Source organism: Triturus cristatus, chromosome 1_1, assembly GCF_964204655.1.
Source record: "Triturus cristatus chromosome 1_1, aTriCri1.1, whole genome shotgun sequence".
Classification (NCBI taxonomy): Eukaryota; Metazoa; Chordata; class Amphibia; order Caudata; family Salamandridae; genus Triturus; species Triturus cristatus.
In genome coordinates, this window is record NC_140579.1 from 1,268,825,485 (window position 1) to 1,268,847,179 (window position 21,695).

Below are 21,695 nucleotides of genomic sequence, written 5' to 3' on the forward strand. Positions count from 1 at the left end.
CCGCTGCCCCCCCGCTCACCAGAGAAGCGCTCCTAGCTGTCGATCCCCATAAGTACCCTCTAGTAGTGACCTCTCCCATGAGGGGTCCGTGTCCAGCCATGCTATGGCATGTTGCAATTGCGCTGCAAATTAGTAAAGTTCTAGATCTGGGACCTCTAGACCCCCTTTTCCCCATCTACGCTTCATGATCTCAAGACTAACCCGGCATCTCTTCCCATTCCACAATAATAGGACCAGGAGTGCATCCAGTCCCTTGAATACTCTGTGCGGGAGTTCAAAAAAACACCCTTGCATTGTATAGAGGCATCGATGTAGGACCACCATTTTTATCAAGGCGATCTTCCCCATTAGGGAGTCCCTTTGCAGCATTTGTGCCAAAACATTATTGCTAATACTAATAGTATTATTCCCATTATGGGCAATATTATTTGACCTAGAATTCCTTTGCCTATGTTGGAAAACCAACTATCTCTGTTAGAAATACTATTTGTCAATTTCTTCCATACACTTAACTTCCAGTGGTTTTAACTCTTCTTCTAATTTCGTAATATTTTTAATATATTCTCCAATTTCAACACTTTTATCAGGAATATATCTGCAACAAGGTTGCGTTTTCAATAATTTACAGACTCCGCCCTCTTTTGGCAATAATATGTCAAGAGCAAGTCAATTTTGCATTACCATAGATCTGACCGCAACTAATTCGGTGTTAATCATCAAGAATCCTCCAGCAGTGTCAGTAAATAACCGATCAACTACTGTAGACAACTGATAAATTTTCCGTGAATTTAGAAGAACTCCCACTGAAGGTATCAATGCACCAAAAATGTTACCTACTATTTCAGAAAAACAAGCCCTTTTTAAACGTGTTAGTCCATTATTGTCTTCATTGCTTCCAGTGATTCTTTTAACATGATATACTTAAGGGAATACTATTCCAAAATAGCAACTCCCATACCAATGGTCTGGCAGCCTAAAATAGGCTTTGTTGCCACATACATAATAGATTACAGAAAATACTGGATCTGTCCCTCCTTTTAGTGCCCATCCCCAATTACTAAGAAATTATGTTCACATTCACTGGAACCAATAAACACATTGTTATATTCAGTCTTTAACCTATGGAGACAGATTTTCCCTTTCTTTTCAAAGTCCAAGGACATAGCAGCATGAGTCTTTCCATTTGCATAATGCTCTTCTTCCTCAGCCCATTTAGGTATCTGAGGTTCAGGTTCAGAAGCTCCTCTTTGGAAATCCTGTCTCCTTGTTTCAACTAAATTCAAAAATATTTTCTCTTCAAGTAATTTACAGGTTAAACTGTGCTTATGTGCTTCAGCTATATCTATTGCTTTCATGGATAGAAAATATTCACCCATAAATTGTGAATCTCTCGTACTAAGGACAGGGTTCATGCTCTTTTGCATAGGAACTTCGGAAAAAATCACATCTACATTAGAATAATAATATTGCAATTTCCCTGTTCTATAAAATAAGCTTGCTAAAACACTACATGTAATACCATACGTCAATGGTAAATGATATGTTACTCCTTCTGCTACAGATGCGGGTAATTTCATACATACGTAAATCACTAACCTCCATGGTCTCTACATATTGTACTAATAGGTTTGTAAAAACATTTAAGTCTGTATCATTCTTATTCACAGTATGATGCAAATCTAACTCATCTGGTGCTTCTAATTCTACACTATTTCCTTTGATGGTAGGTACCCTTTCATGTGTATTGGTGCTATTCTGTACATTTGTAACCATCAAATAGAGAATGGCCACTGTTAGTACCAACCATATTATAAGTACTAAAAATATGCTACATATACATATTCTACAACATTTCTTTACACAAATCCGTTTTTCAGCATTTCTATTGTCAGCCGTTTTCAAATGGCATAAGAAGATTTCTCTTCTTTACTTTAGTATTTTAACCTTGTGACAGAATATAAAGGGGAAAATTATTTTCATGTTGGTCTCACTTCTTCATAAATTTGTTCCGCATTTAAGCTTTCATCATCTTCTCCAATTATTTCCAAATTCTCGAAATCTTCAAGAATAACGTACGTCCATTCAGGACCTTTGAATTAGTTATTTATTATTTTCAATCTTGGGCTTCTTTGTTTTGGTGTTTCAATTGATGGTCCAGATCGACTGGATACTTCGTCTACTTGCTCTGGGTCTTCTGTTATGATTTTAAAATGGTTTTTCAATCTCTTGATAACACCAGGCCAATTATCACCTTTTCTGATTCTTTTAGCTTGCACTGCACTTTCACTTTCTTCAAGTGTTCTTTTATTTTCATTAGCTTGTGGCAAGACTTAATTATTTTCATCTACCGAATCTTTTTCTACCCGACCTTGTCCAGGGCTTATTATCTTAATGTCACTTGCCGGGATGCTTTCTTCTTCCATAGTCTGACCCTGTTCAGGGTTTCTTTCCATTTGTTTTTCTTCTACTCCCTGAACTCGTTTTTCTTTTCCTGTCTGGTCCTGATCAGGTCTTACTGCACTTTGACTTTCTGCTGCCTAAACGCGTTCATCTAAGCCTATCTGTCCCTCCTCAGACTCAGGAGCTGTTGTTTCATTTTCTTCCGTCTGAATAGATTGTTCTCTCTTTATCTGGTCCTGCTCAGGTTCTCTATCTTTCCCGAGCGTGTTGTTCTGTACCTATCTGGTTCTCACTCTTTTCCTGACTAGCTAATCTAGTTTGGCTTCTGGTTTTTACAATCACTTCTGGTATATCTACTATTGGGATCCAATCATCCTGACTGGTGCTCATTTGTTCTTGGTCAGCTACTTCAGGATCTATTACTTGGGATCCTTCAACTGTGCAACCTTCAGCCCCCTCAACTGCTTGAGTTAATTGAGGTTCTTCCTCGTCAGATGCTGGTACTCTTTTAGTATGGCTTGCATGAAGCTAATTAGGCAAACCTGCACACGTTACTGCTGTTGTTGCTGCCAATATAACCTGATGTGGTTTGTCCCACCTTGATGCTAGGCACGATTCTCGAGTGTGATTCTTCACTACAACCCAATCACCGGAATTCAGATCATGCGCTTGGTTCGGCTGCCTGGGGACTGCGTCTTCTCCAACCTGGTGAGATATAGAACGCACTTTGTCAGTCAACTCTTTGCAATACTCCAGTACCAAATCATCAGTTATATTCAACAGTTTGTGTCCTGGTATACATGCCTGCCTCATTGCTCTACCCATGATTATTTCATGGGGACTCAATCCGGTATTCTTGTCTGGAATACTTCCAAGTCCCATCAGAACAAGAGGTAAAGCATCAGGCCAGTCCAGTGGAGTGGATGCACACACCTTTCCCAGCCTTGACTTAATTGTGCCATTCAATTGTTCTACCACTCCAGATGCCTCTGGGCGGTATGCACAGTGCAGTTTTTGTTCAATTTTAAATGCTTCACAAATGAATCGAATTATCTCATTATTAACACAAGTCCGTCTGTCTGATTCAATAGTTACTGGAAAACCAAAATGAGGTATAAGCTCTCTCAATAGGAGTTTGGCACTGTCAAGCTGTCATTTCTTCTGGTGGGGTATGCCTCCACCCACTTTGAAAATAAACAAACGATAACAAGCACATATTTTAATCCTCGACAAACAGGCAACTGCATGAAATCAATTTGAAGTCTTATAAAGGGACCTTCAGCCTTTCTGATTTTCCCCATACAGACTATTGTTTTCTTGCCTGGATTAATTTGTTGGCATGTCAAGCATCTTTGGCAAAGACTCTCTGCAATGTTCCTAAACCTTGGATTAAACCAATCTCGTCTGAAGAGTCTAATCATTGCCTCTCTGCCTATGTGGGTGTCTCAATGATACATCCTAGCCATGGTTGCAAGCATACAGTCTGGCAATACAGGTCTGTCATCTAAGTAAACCCATACACCATCTTCTGCCCTTCTCTTACAACCAATTTTCTCCCACTCTTCTCTTTCTTTTGTCTCTGCTTCATCTTTCAGTTCTCTTACTTCCCTCCATGTTTGTAATCCTGACAATAGTATAAATTGGCAGCTGATTCCACAAGTTTCAAGTTTCTCGTTTACTGCCATTCGATATTTTGCGCAGGGTTGTGCAACCTGGTCAGCATAACGATTTGCTGCAGTCACACAGTCATTTCCTGACTGATGTGCAACACATTTTACCACTGCCACTTCTTTTGGTAATTGTATTGCTTCAAGCAATTCTTTAACAAAATTTCCATTTTTAATGGGAGACCCTGAAGAAGTCAGGAAGTCTTGCTGCAACCAAAGCTGGCCAAAGTCGTGCACAACCTCGTAACCATACTGACTGTCAGTGTAAATGGTTACTTTCCAATTTTTCCCATTTTTGCAAGCTTTAACTAAAGCTATCAATTCGGCTACTTGTCCTGGTAAATAGGATGCTTAGACTATTCCAGCCTATGTACACACAGCATAAGCAGCACTCAAACCTTCCTCATGACGCATACATGAGCCATCTACAAAAAGCTCGTGTTCGGCATATTTCAAAGGCTCATCCTGTATGTCTGGATGAGGTTTAGTACTGAGTTCTGTTACGTCAAGACATTCATGTTCAGCTTCATCTTTCACTTCTTCATTGTATGGATCTGGTAACAAGGTAGTTGGATTAAGAACAGTACATCTGATTATGGACACATTTTCAGCTCCTAATATAATCCTCTCGTATTTTGTTAATCTACTTGGAGTAAGATACTGCTTTCGAGTTCTTGTTAAAAGAATCACAACTGCATGGGGAACGTACACCTTTACAGGGTGTCCCATTACAATAGACTTGCTTTGTTCCAGACTCATGCACGTTGCAGCCACAGCTTTTAGGCATCTCGGCAATGCGGATGCTTCAGGATCTAAGGTAGCAGAAAAATATGCCACAGGACGTCACATCAGACCATGGCCCTGTGTTAAGACTCAGAGGGCACAATTATCTCTCTCACAACAGAATAATGCGAATTCTTTCAAATAATCTGGCATCCCTAGAGCAGGTGCTTCACACAAACAATTTCATAATTTCACAAATGATTGCATGCTCCGATCATCCCACTCTATTTGGTCTTTTGCTTGTTTCTTTGTCATTTGTATCAAGGGTTTTGCCAGCAGAGAAAACCCTACAATCCATTGCCTGCAATATCCCACAACACCAAGGAACATTTTTATTTCCTTTTGGGTTTGTGGTAGTTTCATTTGTTTTATTATTTTTATTCTCTCAGTGGTCACTCTCCTTAATCCTCGTTCTATTTGGTGATCCAAATATTTTACTTAGTTTCTGCAAATTGTAGTTTCTCAGGGGACACTTTATGTCCACCTTTGGCTAGATGGTTCAATAGGGCAATGGAATCAGTTACACAGCCACTCCTTGTTTTGGATGCGACCAGTAGGTCATCAATATAATGTACCAGGACTGACTCTCGTGGTAGTACTAATGTCTCAAGATATTTCTTCAAAATTTTGTTAAAAATCGAAGGACTTTCTGTGTACCCTTGAGGAACGCGATTCCAAACATAAATACGATCCTCAAATTTGAAGGAAAATAAAAACAGACTATCAGGATGCAGTGGGATGGAGAAAAAGCATGACATAAATCAATTACAGTAAACCATCTTGCATTCCATGGTATTTGGTACAAAATCACTGCAGGATTGGGTACTATAGGTCAACATGGTACAACAATCTTGTTTATCTTTCTTAAATCTTGAACTACCCTATATTTTCCATTTGGTTTCTTAATGCCAATTATAGGTGAATTACAGGGACTACTCATGATTTCTTTTAGAATGCCTTGCTCGACCAATCGATTAATTTCTGCTGTAACACCAGCCTTTACTTCGGGGCTCATTTTGTATTGTCGAGTTGGATAGACCGCACCTTCTTTCACTGTCACTTTAACAGGATCTACATCTGTCATCTACCCTACCTCTTTTCCTGTAAAATCCCACACTTCAGGATTTACTGTTGTTTTGACCTCCTCTGGTAAGTCATCTTTGGTCATCACTGAATATAATTCGTATACTTCTGTTCCTTGTTTAGCTAGCATGATTTTGTATATTCCATCTTCTTCTGGAGTTTGAATGGCAGCACATAATGGTGCAATTCATCAATTCATCTTGCACAACAAGTCCCTTCCTAATAAGCTTACAGGACTGGAGTCACACACTACAAACTTATGCATTTCTTTGAATTTGCCAATACATACCTCCATTGGTTTTGCAATAGGGGTCCTAATTTGTTTATGAGAAACACCCACTACTTGGATCGCTTCTCCCAAGAGGGGTAGGTTTGGGATGTCTGCTGTTCTCGCAGCAGAACGGGTAGCACCAGTGTCCAATAAAAATTTAATGTCATTTCCTTCAACTTACTATCAATATATGGACCTGACTGATCTACCTGTAAGGATGCGCCAAGTACGCACTCCTATTCCTCCCCTCTCAGGCACCTTCATTGATCTTGGTCTTCGAAATAATTATCCTGTAAAAGAAACTGCGATGTTACATAATTTTTCTTACCACTTCCTTCTTGGAATCCGATGTCCGCATTGTACTTGGCTTGACTCACAAAATTTGGCAAAGGGGCAGGTGGCAATTGACTCTGTAGGTTTACAACCTGCTGTGGTTGACTCATCACCTCATTCTGCGTCTGTGGATTTAAATTTTGATTTGGGCCATTATTATTCTGTATAGTTTTACACTTGTTCTTCCAATGTCCCAATTTTCCATACCCATGACAAGGGAACCTTTTCTTTGCCTCTTCTCTACTTAACCGCCCTTTTGGTTTACCCCTATTATCTTCACTCTGACCTTGCCCCCTTCCTATATTTACTGCCTGATTCTGTAGCTGGAGTTCATGCTGTTCTGCTAATTTCACTAGAGCCCACATCACTTTCTCCTCTAAATTCTTTTGTCTATTGTAAATTTCATCTCCACAGTACTTTGCATATTTTAAGATCTCATCTATGGGCTTCGCTTGCCAGCACAAATTATGCGGCTTAATCATTTTGGATATTTCCTTTCTTAGCCCTGACACAAACCGATACACAAAATGAGTCATGTCCTTATCCCCAATACTCTCAAATCCACTATACTCTTTGAACACCTGTAGGACTCATCTTTTTCCTGGGTTGTTCGATCTATTTTTATCCAATCGATTTCTTTTGGGGGAATTTTCCCTTTTAAGAAAGTGATTACCTGGTTATATTTCTTCATAACCTCCTATGACGGGGTTCCTGTCTTTTCATTTCTCATTAGGCCAATCGACTATAATTTTACATTCAGTCCACAAGTCAGCAGGCACCACTATGTCAAACAGACCATCCAGATCTTTCAACAAAACTTTCACAAACCTTTCAACCTGTCTGTACCATTCCACTGGTATTTCTCTCTTTTCCACGGGACATGTAAATAACCCCCTCCTTGAACTTCTGTCATTGGGTACAACCCTTCTGACTTCTCTGATTCTTTCATTAAATATTCAGATGTCACTCGACTCGTTTGTGCTTCCTCCTTTTTCTTTGTCCATCAGAATTTCCATCTGTCTAAATCTCCCCATTTCTGCAATACCATCATCAATCCTTTAACATGCAATTTTCTTCCGTTCATGTTTTCCAAATCCCTTTCAGAAAATTCTGCTCTATAAGGTTGTTTGCAGTACTTTGGATCTCCCTATTTCAATTCCCATTTCAGAGGCCAAATTCACCAATTTTTCATGAAATATTTTTGTTTTTCGGGTTATGCTTCTGCAAATGAACAGCAATTCTTCCTCACTATAGGTGTTTAACCTATCCAGTCCTACATTCCCAGCTATCATTTTTTCTAATTCAACTCTTAATTTGAAAATATCTAATATTTTCTGTGGTGGGTTTGGTTTCTCTATTTCTTGTACCCATCTTTCTATTTCTTCTGGGGTTACTATTGTTGCACACTTCGTCCCTGTGGATGTCTCTATTTGTACTTCTTTCGAGCAACCTGGTGTGACTCTCCTGAGTGTGTCATTTATTTACCCTCTTATCGGTAAGTCCATTAATGAAATCACTGACTCACACTCACTAGCTTGGTCGTCAATTATTATTTTCTCTTTTCTAGGTTCAATAATGGGTGTTGTCATGACAGGTGTTTTAGGGCAATTTGATTTATCCCCGTACAATGGGACAACAGGACCTATGGTCACTGGTATAGTCAGAGCTTCGGGATGCGCGTTTGACTAGGTTATCTTCTGTATTAATTTGTTTCTATTCTTATTTATCGCTTCCCTTTCTTGAAGTACCCTTTCCATTGTTTTCTCATGTACTACCTGTGGTACTAAAGGCGTATCTAGAACTGGGGCACTCGGGGTTGCTCTATTGGGCCCTTCTTGATTTTTCTAACCATACACAGGTATGATTGCCTCTTTCCACCATCATGTATGATGCGGGCATTTTCGGGGGAGGGATAAGAATTCCTTCTCTAGTTTTAATGGGTTTATCCTTAAAATAATTTTTAATATTCTGCATAAATGACATTTTCCTCTTTTCTCCGTACATTGCGTGTAAATTCTGGTTAAGATACTGTTCGTAAGCAAATCCAATAAACCTTCTATCTGGACGTGTCCCTATTAAAGTCGGATCGAATATACAAGTTCCACTATCTATTATTATCCTTGGGATTTCTATGTTTACAGCTAATCAAATGTTCGCTTTTACTTAAACACTTCTCCAATACTAGTGCGTCTTTCAAACTTGCAACCAATCAGGGTTTGTTTTTCACTCTGCGTTTAGCCAATTCTAGCACGGCTCTCAGTAACGTCAGTATCACTCCTTACCACTGACCCCTCCTTTACAGTTTTCGCGTCAGTCACACACCCGCTGTTCCAACCAATCCCAGCGCGGCTCTCTGTGAGGTTAGTGCAGCACTCGCAACTGACCTCTCTTTTACAAGGTAATACAGCAACTTGTTTACTCACAATTTTACGTGCAATTTTCATTAATCAACAACACAGAAACATTCGCTACTTTGTCTGAGCCTTCAAAGAATAGTCTATTTCTTTTACTGCAAGTAAAACCTTTCCGCTTACTCTTCACAACGAGTAAAACCTTTCCGCTTACTCTTCACACAAGCATCGGAGAACCTGCTACTCCTTTAGTATTACCCTTTCTAGGTGATATAAGACCAAAGTTTCACCAATGAACTCCTTTGCCACCAATTACTCACTTTTATACGAAAGAAAAATAATCCCTAAATCAGTGCTTCAAGTCCTGCATAACTTTTCAGCACCTTCCTGATCCAGACAAGTAACCTCACTGCAGTCTGGCTTCCATTTACCAACCGCTGTTCAATATTCCCGGGAATTTCCAGATAACATAAAACTAAACATAAATGAATAACAGGTGTTAATTCATAAATCAATAATACACTCCACAATGTTCTACCTAACTAACTAGAACCTAACCATCCCTCTGCTACCAAGAAAATCTGATGGAGCAGGTTACCAGCTTGGGTTACTCACACATACCATATACTCACCTGGGCCCATAATATTCATACAAGTAAGCTAGTAAACACCCGCTGTCAATTTTGTGAGTTACCTATAATTTGATATTCACTTTTACCAAATCTTACCAACTCGATCTCCTGGTCAATAAATTCCCTTTTCTCAATGGATCAGGTTGCTAAGTTAGTTTAAAGAAGAAATTACATTAACTTTTAACTTTGAAATAACCACAAACTCGAAAAGTTTAAAAATCTTTAATCAATAATTTTGTGAGTCAAAAATCAAATACAATGTTAACATCGAGATTCATTTCAGGAGAGAAATCAAGTTTAGTTCAATGATAAATCTCAATAAAGTATTGCAATGACATTACCTGTAAAGGGATGAAAAGAGAACAGGTACAAGGCAGATTTCACAAAACTATATTCACTTAGGGTGATAGATGAACCCAACTCCTTAAAGAAGGACCAGGCGGAGTCCACCACGACAGGTGGAGGACAGAGGATCAGAGCAGTTTCAGAACTAGGAAGGTGACCTCTTCTAAGTGCAACGCCAGCGTCACACCCCTCTCTGGCACTACTCTCCTCGATCTTTTCTCCCGCAATTCCCCTTCCAGATGATTGGTTTATCGATCAGTATTTCGGTCTCTCGAGCAGGGTCTCTGGCATCTGCAAAGTCTGAGACAGCGTCTGTGGCAGCATACGTGTCGGGTCTTTTTCAGAGTCAGACACAGAACTAACTAACTTACTTCAATTATACTATTCTGTGTTCGTGTACCACCCCCCAATGTTTCAATATTGTGTTTTCCCCTATTCTGATTGGGAAGGGCAAAGAGGTGAGTTCATTACACCATACTAAAAGTAATAATTTCTTAGGACCATTGTTCTATGTTTACGCCCCTTAATTTACTTTTCCAAAGATTTATTCCCACCCGCATTTCACATTACGATCAATGCATTTTAAAACATTATTTTAAGTTTCTTTCTCGGTCCGGGTCAATAGGTTGAGTTCTCAGGTGTCTCTGTCCAGTGTGGCCTTGGCTGTGTTTCAACTGTGCCATCATGGTTTCCGGCAGGTTTCTGTGCGCCTGCGCGTGTGTCAAATGGGGTAAGGATTTCAGTCACCGTCCGAGGCCCAAATATGAACTAATAATAAAGTCAGAAAAAAACACGTTAGAATACGAAAATAAATGATTTCAGTGTATACCACTTATCTCTACTCTATCCCCATTTACTTATTTTAATCTTTCGCATTAGTGTTTAGTAGAACTTACAAGGTTTAGTTTAAGCAATACCATGAGCATTATCATGCGAGTTTCAAGCAGCCATATTAAGTTTCCCCCCCCAAGCATAGAAGATGTCATACTAAGTAGACAAATGCGCAGTGAAGTGTCCGCGTTTTTGGTGGCCATTTTAAGACGCTCGGGTTACTTGTTAGTAATACCCATATAAAAGCTTCCCCTAGAGACAGTATGTCGTGTATAATGCAATATTAGTATTTACAATACAGATTGTTTACGTGATTACATGTTATTTGAGAGGATTGCATAACAGCAAGTTTCTTTTATACGAAACCTTGCTCCATCATTGGCATGCGGGGAGCATGCCTATACTCAGCTGGTAACTGGATGGAGAGGTTTGTGTTTCCTGGTAACCGTGCACACACTGACCCTGGTCATTCCTAGAGACGAGCTAACAGATTTGTACTAGCACACGTTAAAGAAAATGCCCACCTTGCTGCACCAAGCCCGTGTAAGTAGAGCGGTGGACTATTTTGGCTGGGCTCAGTTCAAAGTCGTTCCAGAAGAATTTAGGCTGTTCACGGAAGCACAGCAGGGGGTAGGGAGGTCAATACCCTTCTTCACCTTACAGGCAAAAGCTAATGCCCGCTGGCTCCAGATCACCTGTGGGAAATGCTCAAATTGATGAACAGCACAGAATTCAGCCTCAATTCAATCAAGAAAGAAATGTGAGCCGTTATGTGCTAGACTTAATGAAATCAATGGAGGGAGTAGTCTGTGCCAAGATTGGCGCCACCTGCTGCACGTTCATCTCAGGGAACAAGATGGACAATGGAACATTGACACGTGCTATCCAAGAACTGCATAATCTGCAAAAAAGCATACATGAAGAGGGAGGTGCCCCTGAGCAGGAGTTATTTTTTAATTGGTTCTCCTAGGTCCCATGACTGAAATCCGGTTTATGTAAATCACTGTTGCCAGTTATCATTGCGTTTTGATTGGTATGCGGGGTTATACAATTAGGGATCACCTGCTGTAAAAACACAGTCCTCAAATTGGGTAAAATGTAAGAAAATAGGAAAGTAGTGGTTGTCAATAGCGATCTTAAAGAACAGGCCCCAAGTACAACTAGGGGAGAATGTTAATATGGAAAATGAGGCATACATAGTCAAAAATAAAATATTGTCTCTAATAACAGATTAACCAGCTGTGTACTCTATATCAACCTCAATTTGCAAATATGCAGTTAGGCAGGCCCTGAGACCTAGGCTTTGCTGACTGATAGGTCACAGGTGGGAGGGTGCCTAGCTAGCAGGCAAACATGCGGATAGGAAACTCATAATCAATCCTACAGACAGACGCAGGAACATTACAATGGTCAGAGGAGATTGCCCCAATAAAGCACACGTGGCCGGAGGGGGTACACGCGCTCCTAAAAACACACCATAAAGTGAGATGCAACATGAGGTAGGAACACATAGCCAATCAGGTCCTAGCACATGTGGTGCTCAAACACTCCCCATGCTGGACATCTGGACACATTCACCACTGGCCACACTGTAACCACCCGAGGTCTAGATCCACCTGTAGTAACCTTTGACCATTATTTTAGGACTCTTAAGGCAGCAACCAAAATACAAATCGTGAAGGCACTGGCACACAATTCCCGGTTAAATGACTAAAAAAAAGTGGCAATGCTTTGAAAACAAAAATGCAAGTTGATGAAAATTCCTCCCAAAATAGGGTGACAAACACACTAGGTGTTCAAAGATACACTCAGCGTGACATAGGAACATAAGGAGGCAGGCACCTACTAGTACAGTGCATATGGAAGTTATCAGCGGTTCTTTTTTCATTCTGCCTACCAGGCGACCTTTTTCCTCCGTTCAACTTTATACGGTTGACCTTGGGTTTATCTACGACGCACTGGGAGTATAAAACTCTGTTTTATGAGTAGAATTTTAAATTGGAAGAAAATTAGTCTGCATATACTATACTGGTTGCACTGCATACGTGCATGTCATACTTCACCTTTTTTAAATGTACATCAGATTCCAATGTGTGGATTTGTAGTGTTTCGGGAACCCAGCCCAAAGATGGGAATATTCTACGTCCATGACTATCAATGATGATAGTACACAGTACTACAATACAGAACTACCAAATCAATCCAGTAAAGAAATCTGGATACTAGCACAGTATCAATTGGTTTATATAAATTAAGAAAGCAAGAGCCAATCAAATAAGTAGTTCATCTATGCCAACACAATGTTTTTAAACTGTTAATGAGAGGTCATATTACAGCAGAAAGCTCTTAAACTACTCTTAACTGATTTAATAAACAAATGGAAAGGCAGAGAGCATAACTGCTAATTGATTTATGTGAATTCCGTGAGCAAGTGCCAGTCAAATCAAGACGTCTGTGATACTACCAATAACTGTTAAACACCAATAAACATTTACACTAAGAAAAGTGCATACAACGCTATAAATTGATTTAATTAAATGAAGACATAGCATACCACAAATTGATTCATACAAATACCGGCAGCAAGTGTGAGCCAAAGGAGAACTGATGGGGTTGTGATAACATAAAACAGGTGGTTAAGAAAACAGACAAATGCAACGGACAAGCTGCAAAACAAATGAAAAGTTATAGCTTTGTATTGTATGACATGTACACATATGAAGAAAAAAAAAATTATGCATTAAATTACTGCATGTGACCTATTTAAGTCAACAGAAGGTAAAAGCATAAATAAATTTAGTGCATGTAACCTATTTAAAACATCAAAAGCTGACGCTTTAGGTGGAGAACATGCTAGAACTTTAAGTTGCGCTAAATGTATACCACTAATTGGGGCTACTTCTTGTAATGAGAATTAAAAACCTTTGATGTCACTGGGGCAGGTGGTCCCTTCAATATTTTGGACCTTGTACAAATGGCTTGCTCTTTTTGTCCCTTCAGCATTAAAAACCTCAACATCAGTACTCTTGAGAAGATATCCGCAACAATAAAATCTCATCTTTGAGGTGGTAGGTGATGGTGCGGTCCTATTCATGGATACAGAAGGTAGATCGTTATTGATCACTGATGAAAATATGGTCCATATAACCTTTAAGGGTGGCACAAGAGAAAAGGTCAACCATAAAGTTTTTAAATGAAACAATAACAAATATTGGCATTTCAAGTCACCTCCAAAGTTTTTTTTAACATTGACAAGCCTTCTTCCTTCGGAGGAAACCAAAATCCGTTTGATGAGAGATTTTAGCAGATACTTCCCTGAAACACTGTCAGAAGCAAGGTATACCTTGCTGTGCCCAAGAGGCAGAACTAGCCTTATTCAAGAAATTTAGCAACCAACGTAGTGTTGCCTAAAGAGACATTTCAAAAGAGCAGAGAGACAGAAGTTATCAGACTCAGCAGGAACAAGGCCCAGATGAAAACCTTTGACTTGGAAGAAAAGTGGATTTTCCTAAAAATATATATTATAAAGCAACAAAAAGCAATGCCAAATACCCCAGCACTCAAATTGCAGTGAAAACAAACTACTCTTGCCTGTAGATCTAGAGCCATACGTCCATCCAGTCACTGGTTGGGCAGATGGCTTGCAATCATGGATGGACTGTTTTTTTTTATTTTCAAGTGTCATTATACCAAGGATTCGTACCTTGGCAGCACATAACATTCACACAAAAAATAAGTATCTACTACCATAAAGTTCTGATGCTTGAAATAGCCAAATCCACGTAGATTTTCACAAGTATCCACTGCCATAAAGTTCTGATGCTTGAAATAGCCAAATCCAAGTAGATTTTCACAAAAAACTATTTTCAAACAGGGTACGCTGAACTCAAATATTTGAAAGTTGCAGTTACTCATTTGATTATTAGGACAGAATTCAGGAGGTCACTTTCTAGTCATATTCTCCTGAGGCATCAATGAGGTACAACCAAGAAGACTGCTATGAGAAACAAAATATATCTTCACCACCATTTTCTTGTTCATTAAACAAACATTTGGCAAGAAACCACAAAATAAACACAAGAATCCATTTAACCTACATTTCAAAAACATCAGCTTCAAAATCTTCATTAAAATAACTTTAAAAACAATATAAAAAATTGTGAAAAACCTGCAAACAGGACACACATCATTTCTAGTCTACCATGTTATACAATACAACTATACATTGAAAGGCATCAGTACTTTGAAATATATTGTACAACTTTTGCCATAACAGCACAGGTAGTCCATCTACCGGGGAAAAGTCTCCTTAAAATGACTCATGCAATGTAGTCTTTAACAATAATATTATTTCCCATCAGAGTAAGGAATGCAAGTCTGGGCAGTTTTAATCATTTTTTGATTACACTGTTACGATTGTACTTGGGAAAGAGGGCATCCACACAAATGCCATTTGTAAATAGGTTTAAAGTTGCTAAATGTAAAGTTTTCAGGTTATCATGACAATGTAATTATCAATATACCTCTTATGACACAAGAGGGTAAATTTAATCTCACTTCAGTGCAGCCACTGAAATAGTTATGACAAGCACGGAACATGCCATTTAAAAAGGTCAACTCCAACGAAGTCTGTCCCATTTCCTTAAAGTCTCCTATGATTTCAGATTTTGTTAATATGTATAAGAAGGAAAATACAGTTGGGGTGCAGGCCATCTGCGCCGGCAACTGAATTCCTAACTTCACACTGATCATTCTGAATGACTTAACAAGCAAATCACTGGTAATCATAGTTTACCACCCATAGAAATGATCACTGAGTTTGAAACCTAGAAAAATGGCAGGTGTTTATATTTTGTTTTATAACACACTGCTATAAAGAGGCTTCTTTTAAAGATATCTAATTAAAATGTAAAGAACATTTAGAGGTACAAGCCTCTGAAACGTTCAGTGTTCCATTTTAAAACTTTAAATATGAAAGAATGTGAGCAAGTAGGTAGCATAACTTCAGAGTACAAGACCTCAGTGCCACTCGAAGTCAGCTAGGCAAACATTTCACCCAAGGTTTGGCTTAGACAGCTTTTCTAAGCTTATACTATGCAGTATGATCTTAAAAATGGACCATCTACTTAATCATTATCCTGATTTTCCTGGGACTTGGGTAGTTTGTTAGTGAATTCTACAAGAAGACAAAATAGGAGTCTGAAAATGGTGGATAGTAAAAATGTGCCTAGCCTCTAACCAATAGGTTTTGTAGAAAAGCTTTGTCTACTTATGGATGTGAGCTATGAGTGGAGTCTGGGTTGATAGTTCTTCACAAACATGCAAAGCTGACCTTCTACTTATATGTATGTAAAGATCTAGTAGAAAGATGCTTTCTATATTTCAGAATGTTCATGAAGTCTGGTTATACATTTTGAATGTCTTACTGGGGGATCTTAGTAGTTAAGATCCCAAGCTCAGAGGCTGTGGTACAGAATTTTGCTTTGTGCTCAGGCTAGGACATCTGGTCTTAACAGCAATTTCCTAAAAGCCTGGAAAACGAAGTCCATGAACCAACATTAGTGAGACAACCTGAGGCAAACTATAATTTTTGCTGCGAGCAGTCTCTGCGTGATGGCCATCTCTGGCATCTCAGGGGAACAAAAACTTTCATTCTCCTTGGTTTCTCTCCGTCATTCTTTAGGTTTGGTTTTTGCAAAAAGACTAGTAGGCCGTCCACACAATTCAAGGTCTGATAAAGAGTTTCACTGCATATGACACATTTGCAAATGTCTACTATTACTCTGCTTAACACATGGGAGATACACCGCCATTACGTAAGTCTCTACATGTCGCAGTTAATCTGTCTACTATGTCTCTTCGAAAGCATGCAGTTGTTCTACACTGATCGGATCTAGACATCTTTCTAGAACTCTATTAAGCACTAATTATTGCACATCAAAAAGGGGCTTCAATATCACATCACCTTTACAACTGAAACACAAAGAACATTAACAGCGTTAAACTTTTTCTAGCGCATAGCTGACATCCTTATGAAAGAAGGACCACAGACAGTACAACCTAATACGGAGTGGGACAGAAAAGGTTTAGATGCAGTTGCAGTGTGGACGTCCTAATTAAGCCTCTTGGCATTCTGCCTACTTTTATTTTTAGAGAGCACTGAGTAACATATTATACTAATAAAGGCTCCTTCTCCAAGTTTCTTCAAATTTGATAAGATGCATACACATGGTTCATAATTTTCTAGTTGAAAGTTTCCGGAACTCACTACAACTCTATTCCAAAAATCAACCTTAATTGAAGCATGCCCTTGCATGGAAGAAATACAGGACTCCAGATACTAAACATTTTTGTGAGCGATCCTCCTCTGGTAGGCTGTAGCATAGCTAAAATGGTTATAAGAAGAACATTAATTATAGGTGCTAGTTCTTTTAGTCCCCTTGATGAAAAGAGGAACAACAAACTTAAGAATGGCTTAATGCCCAGCCATCCTAAATTACTATGGCAGATTAAAGAATATATTCCAGTTCAGTCTAGAGTCTATCCGAGAAATCTAAAGGTTAGATGCAATATTGGGTCGTGAGGTAATTCAGTTATCCAAGCATCAGATAATGTAATGTAATGGGTACTTGTATAGTGCTCGGTTCCTCAAGGGATTGTCCAGGCACTCTGCATCTCAAGAGACTGACCCACGAATGATCTGAACCTTTAATCCTGATTGAAGAGCCATGTTTTCAATTTCTTACTTAACTTTGCAGTGGCCGACATTTCTAGGGGCAGTTTGTCCCATGCTGATGGTCCTAAAAAAGACCTCCTACCAGCTCTGGATCAGAGGATTTTGCCCAGAAAAGTATTGGCTGAACAATGGAATCTAGTCAGAGCATAGGAAATAATCCTTGCTCTGAGGGACACTGCACCAACTGTTGGACAGCCTTCTGTACCAGCACTAGGGTCTTGAAGAGAACCCTCTTCTTAATAGGGAGCCAGTGCAACACGCTTAAATCTGGAGACACGTGTTCTCAATAGTAGACCCAACAGGGTAAGGGCTGCTGTTTTTTGGACCACTTGCAATTTATTGCGGAGATAGTCCGGAAGACCAAGGTACACAGCATTGCCGTAGTCAAGCCTAGTTATCATTAGGGCCTGTACTACCGGTTTCCTAGCTTTGAAGGAAAGAAAGTGAAGGAATTTCCTTAGCACACACAGCAATCCAAAAATAGTCCCCACTAATGTGTTACCTTAGGTACAAATGAAAGATGGTCATCAAATGTAATGCCTAGATTCCTTACTGAGCTAGCTTGGTGACCAGGTGAAGGGGCGTCCACCAGCCAAAAGGACTGCCAAGGCTCAATGGCCTTAGTATCAAAGAAAAGTAGCTCTGTCTTTTCTGCATTGCTTTTGAGCTGGTGGTTTGTTAGCCACTGAAAAACTGCAGTCAGACAGGCTGTAATCTTTTCACTAGGGAACACTTCCTCCCTACCCCAGGAGAACAGTAACTGAATGTCATCAGCATAGAAGATTATTTTTGCTCCTGAGCCTCAGTGAGTAAAGCAAGTGGTGCAAGATAGGTATTAAATAATGAAGGGCACAGAGCTGAGCCCTGCGGCACTCCCACTCTCAAGTCACACGATTCAGACGAGAAGGGAGGAATCCAAACCTCTTGACCTCACTCCTTAAGAAACGAAGCCAGCCAGCTCAGCGCATGACTACTAATTCCAATGGATTGCAGCCGGGTCGAGAGAGTGTTGTGGGGGTACAGTGTCGAAGGCCGCTAAGAGCTAACCTTATCAGCACCAACTGCATCAGCTGTAGTTACACTGCTTCTCCTCAGCAGAGGTAAGTACTAGAACAAAAATGCTTTTTAAGTTCATCGGGAGTTTAAGCAGTGACGTTTTAATTAAAAAAATATTTGAAAGCTATTTGGTAAATAAAAAGTTTCAAAAGATTAAGTCCACAAGTCCCCAAGTGAAAAACGGTTTAGAGCAAACATTTCAGAATTCTAGATGCCAAGAGCAGTTCCCTATGCAACCGGCTCAGGCCCTGCGAAGGCAGCATCTTAAATCCCAAAAGTAACCAAAAACGAAGTTATATAGAATGCTGGGACTGTGTATCCTCAAAGGCCACTCTAACAAAACAGGCAAGTCAGCCCAAACTATGTTTACTTAATTCCTTCTCTTCTCACGAGGTCTGTGGGTGTGAGGGAAGGGACAGTCACAAATGTTGGCACAGCATCATTGGCTGATCTAAGAAATGCATAAAACCTCCAATTCACAGCGGGCTGCAAGTGCACTCTTTTGGTGCTGCACTACAAATTTCATAAGATTAAAAAGTTCATGATAGTCAATTTCCAAGTAATTTGGTAGCTTGGATGAGAAAAAAAGTAGTCATTTGTGGATCTAAAGGACACATTCTTGCATTACCCAAATCTGAAAATTCCCTGAAGACTTAGCTGTTATAGCTGCACAACTTCAGAGACAAAGACGTGTATGTATGGGTGATTCAAGCAAATACAGTTCAGCAAACTTTAGGATTATACATAGATTTTGGAGGGAAAAAAAACATTCCTTTCACCTCGAAACTGAGTTCTTGCTCCAAGTGAAGAATTATCCATGAAGGCTATAAAAGTCACCAGGGGCTGGTGTGTGGCCTTGAATACCAAGATGTTGCTATTTATTCTAAAGCACTGTAGTCTAAGAACCATCCTATGTAAAGGAATTGTACCTTCCCCAGATTCATATGCAATTTCACCATACACATTTGGTGTTCAGTATTAAATTACTCATATACGAGTTAGTGTCCTGCATTCTGGAGCAATCACTCACAGGTGTTAAAGGATTCCTCAAAGTAGTATTGCCAATTAAGCATGCAGTTACTATTTCTATTATATGAGGGGTGCTTCTGGCAATGTAAGCAAAGAAACGTAAATGATTTAAAAACTGTGTCCAGTGTTTCTCTCCATTTGGAGAGAAACACTAAAGCATACAAATCAGCAAGAACACTCACAGTTGAGATTCACTAATCTAGATAACATTTCTTAATGTATTGGAAGATGGTACGCAATGTGGCAAAAAAAACCTGACAATTTCCCAAACCTCTTGTCATATATAGCTAGTATGCAGCAAAACATTAACCTAACAATTTATTTATGCTTGGTGATGTGCAAGTCAAATTAATTCTAGCAACTGCAGATGGCTTGAGAGAAAATAAGATGATAATTGCAGAGGCTAGTAAGGGGAGAAACATTCAGCTGTACTTCACATTCACTAAAGCATCTTTCCCCCGCCAAAACAGGAAAAACCTGCAGTAGAGCCAAAGAGAGGGAAAACACAAACCTTTTTTCTAATGTGTCCGTCAGCAATGAACAGACTCATTTAATTCCCACCTTCATCGGCACACCAGAACGTCAGTTTTTCCTCCTGTAGTGGCACATTTCCATTATAAAACATGTGTAAAAATAAAAAAATAAAACAAGTTATAGGTCGCTTTCAATTTGAAAGTGGCAAGCAGATGCTAAATCTTTTTCCCAATGTATAGAGAAAACGTGGAATAAATAACAATGGACAGAAAAGTCACATCTCCAACACGATACCTTCAAACAGTAAAATAGGCCGGCCTATGCAAGTTATCCATGAACCTACGCTAAGGAAAATATGTTCTGATGTTTATGATTAATGGTTAGGATCCAGTGATTAAGTGCATGTAACTACAGAGTTTAAGCTCATAATGTAGCCTCTATTTGAGATATCACAAAACTGTCTATTTTGAATTCAGTGGACACTGGAGTAAATTAATAAAATGCACCAAATAGCTTAAAATTAATATTTAGTATCATCAAACTGCTCAGAAAGCTAAAGTTATGTTCTATTCTTGACTGAGCATTTCAGGAGGTGAATAGATGGGAAACATTGCAATTTTAATAATGTACACAGTCTGGAAAACTAATAGTAACACTAACGTTCACAACAACTAAATGAAACACATTGAGATTTTAGACTAAAAATAGGTTCCCCTGTGACACGGAGAAGGTCCAAGTCCAAGTTTTACTGGATCATCTGAGTCTTGTAATCAGCCCACAGCTTCTTTTGGTGGAGCAAGGTGATGAGAGATACTGACCCTTAAAATCTCAGTTCTGTTGTTGTTCATAGGGGAAAGGAAGGATATGAGTGTAGAGGGTCGAGAGAAAAATAATATGCGCTAGTTCAGCTGCCTGGTTCACTCATGTCACACCCTCAAAATCTCCAAACAGTTGTTGTAGCAGATGGCTATCCAATCAGGCTGGGTAGAGGCCCACTGCACATTGTTAATTTCTCCTTCTGCAGTATAGGCTAGTATCGGGTCTTCAATAGCACGTGGCATCTGTTGAATATCCCATATGAGAGCCTGGTGATCATCCGCTACAAAAGACAAGAAAGATTTGGTTTATAGCCAGTTCTTATTTACACAACGATTTCTTGAGCATAGATATCTTGTACGCATTCACATATTACCTGATTATTTACTCACATTAGATTGAGAAATCTCGGCAATAAAGATGAAACTTACAACTCTGAAACTTACATGGAGGGCTATTTTAAAACACTCCTTGCAAGTATCAACTACATGACTTTGCACACTAGCCCAAATCTGTTCAACATTTTAGTCAGATGCCAAGTATTTTATTCCTCTTCTCTGTTGGCGTTTTTATATTATAAAACCCACCGATAATTAAAATGAACTCTTTCGTAGCCCATTTTTGACAAGCTAGAATTGGTCCCAAGAAACACTCTACAAGTACTAGCAAATGCAATAGGTCTACCACATTTCTCTACCACACACACAATCTAAAAATCATGTGTCAAGGGCAGCAGACTTGCAGTACAGGCAGCAGCTTATAAAAACCTTACAAAAAACAACCGATATATAGCAGAAGGGAATGCTGGCTTTCCCGAAGGCAACAAAACTGAAACAGGTTCAGAGAAATTTTAAGTCCCTTCCTTGGATCTTTTCCTTTTCTTAAGAT

The 21,695-nt window shown here is 39.3% G+C and overlaps 1 protein-coding gene across 4 annotated transcripts in view; it reads right to left on the bottom strand.

Moving 5' to 3' along the window:
- Positions 1-13,206: 13,206 nt before the first annotated feature.
- LOC146871936 (DDB1- and CUL4-associated factor 7) overlaps positions 13,207-21,695 on the bottom strand; it is a 919,103-nt gene continuing 910,614 nt past the window's right edge. For all 4 annotated transcript variants that reach the window (XR_014981237.1, XM_085652229.1, XM_085652220.1 and 1 more), the window contains one exon: positions 13,207-21,090. Coding sequence is in view for 3 of the 4 variants with exons in the window: in XM_085652229.1 (XP_085508355.1) it covers positions 20,918-21,090 (173 nt within the window). In the remaining variant the exon portion in view is untranslated. The remainder of the gene's footprint in view (positions 21,091-21,695) is intronic.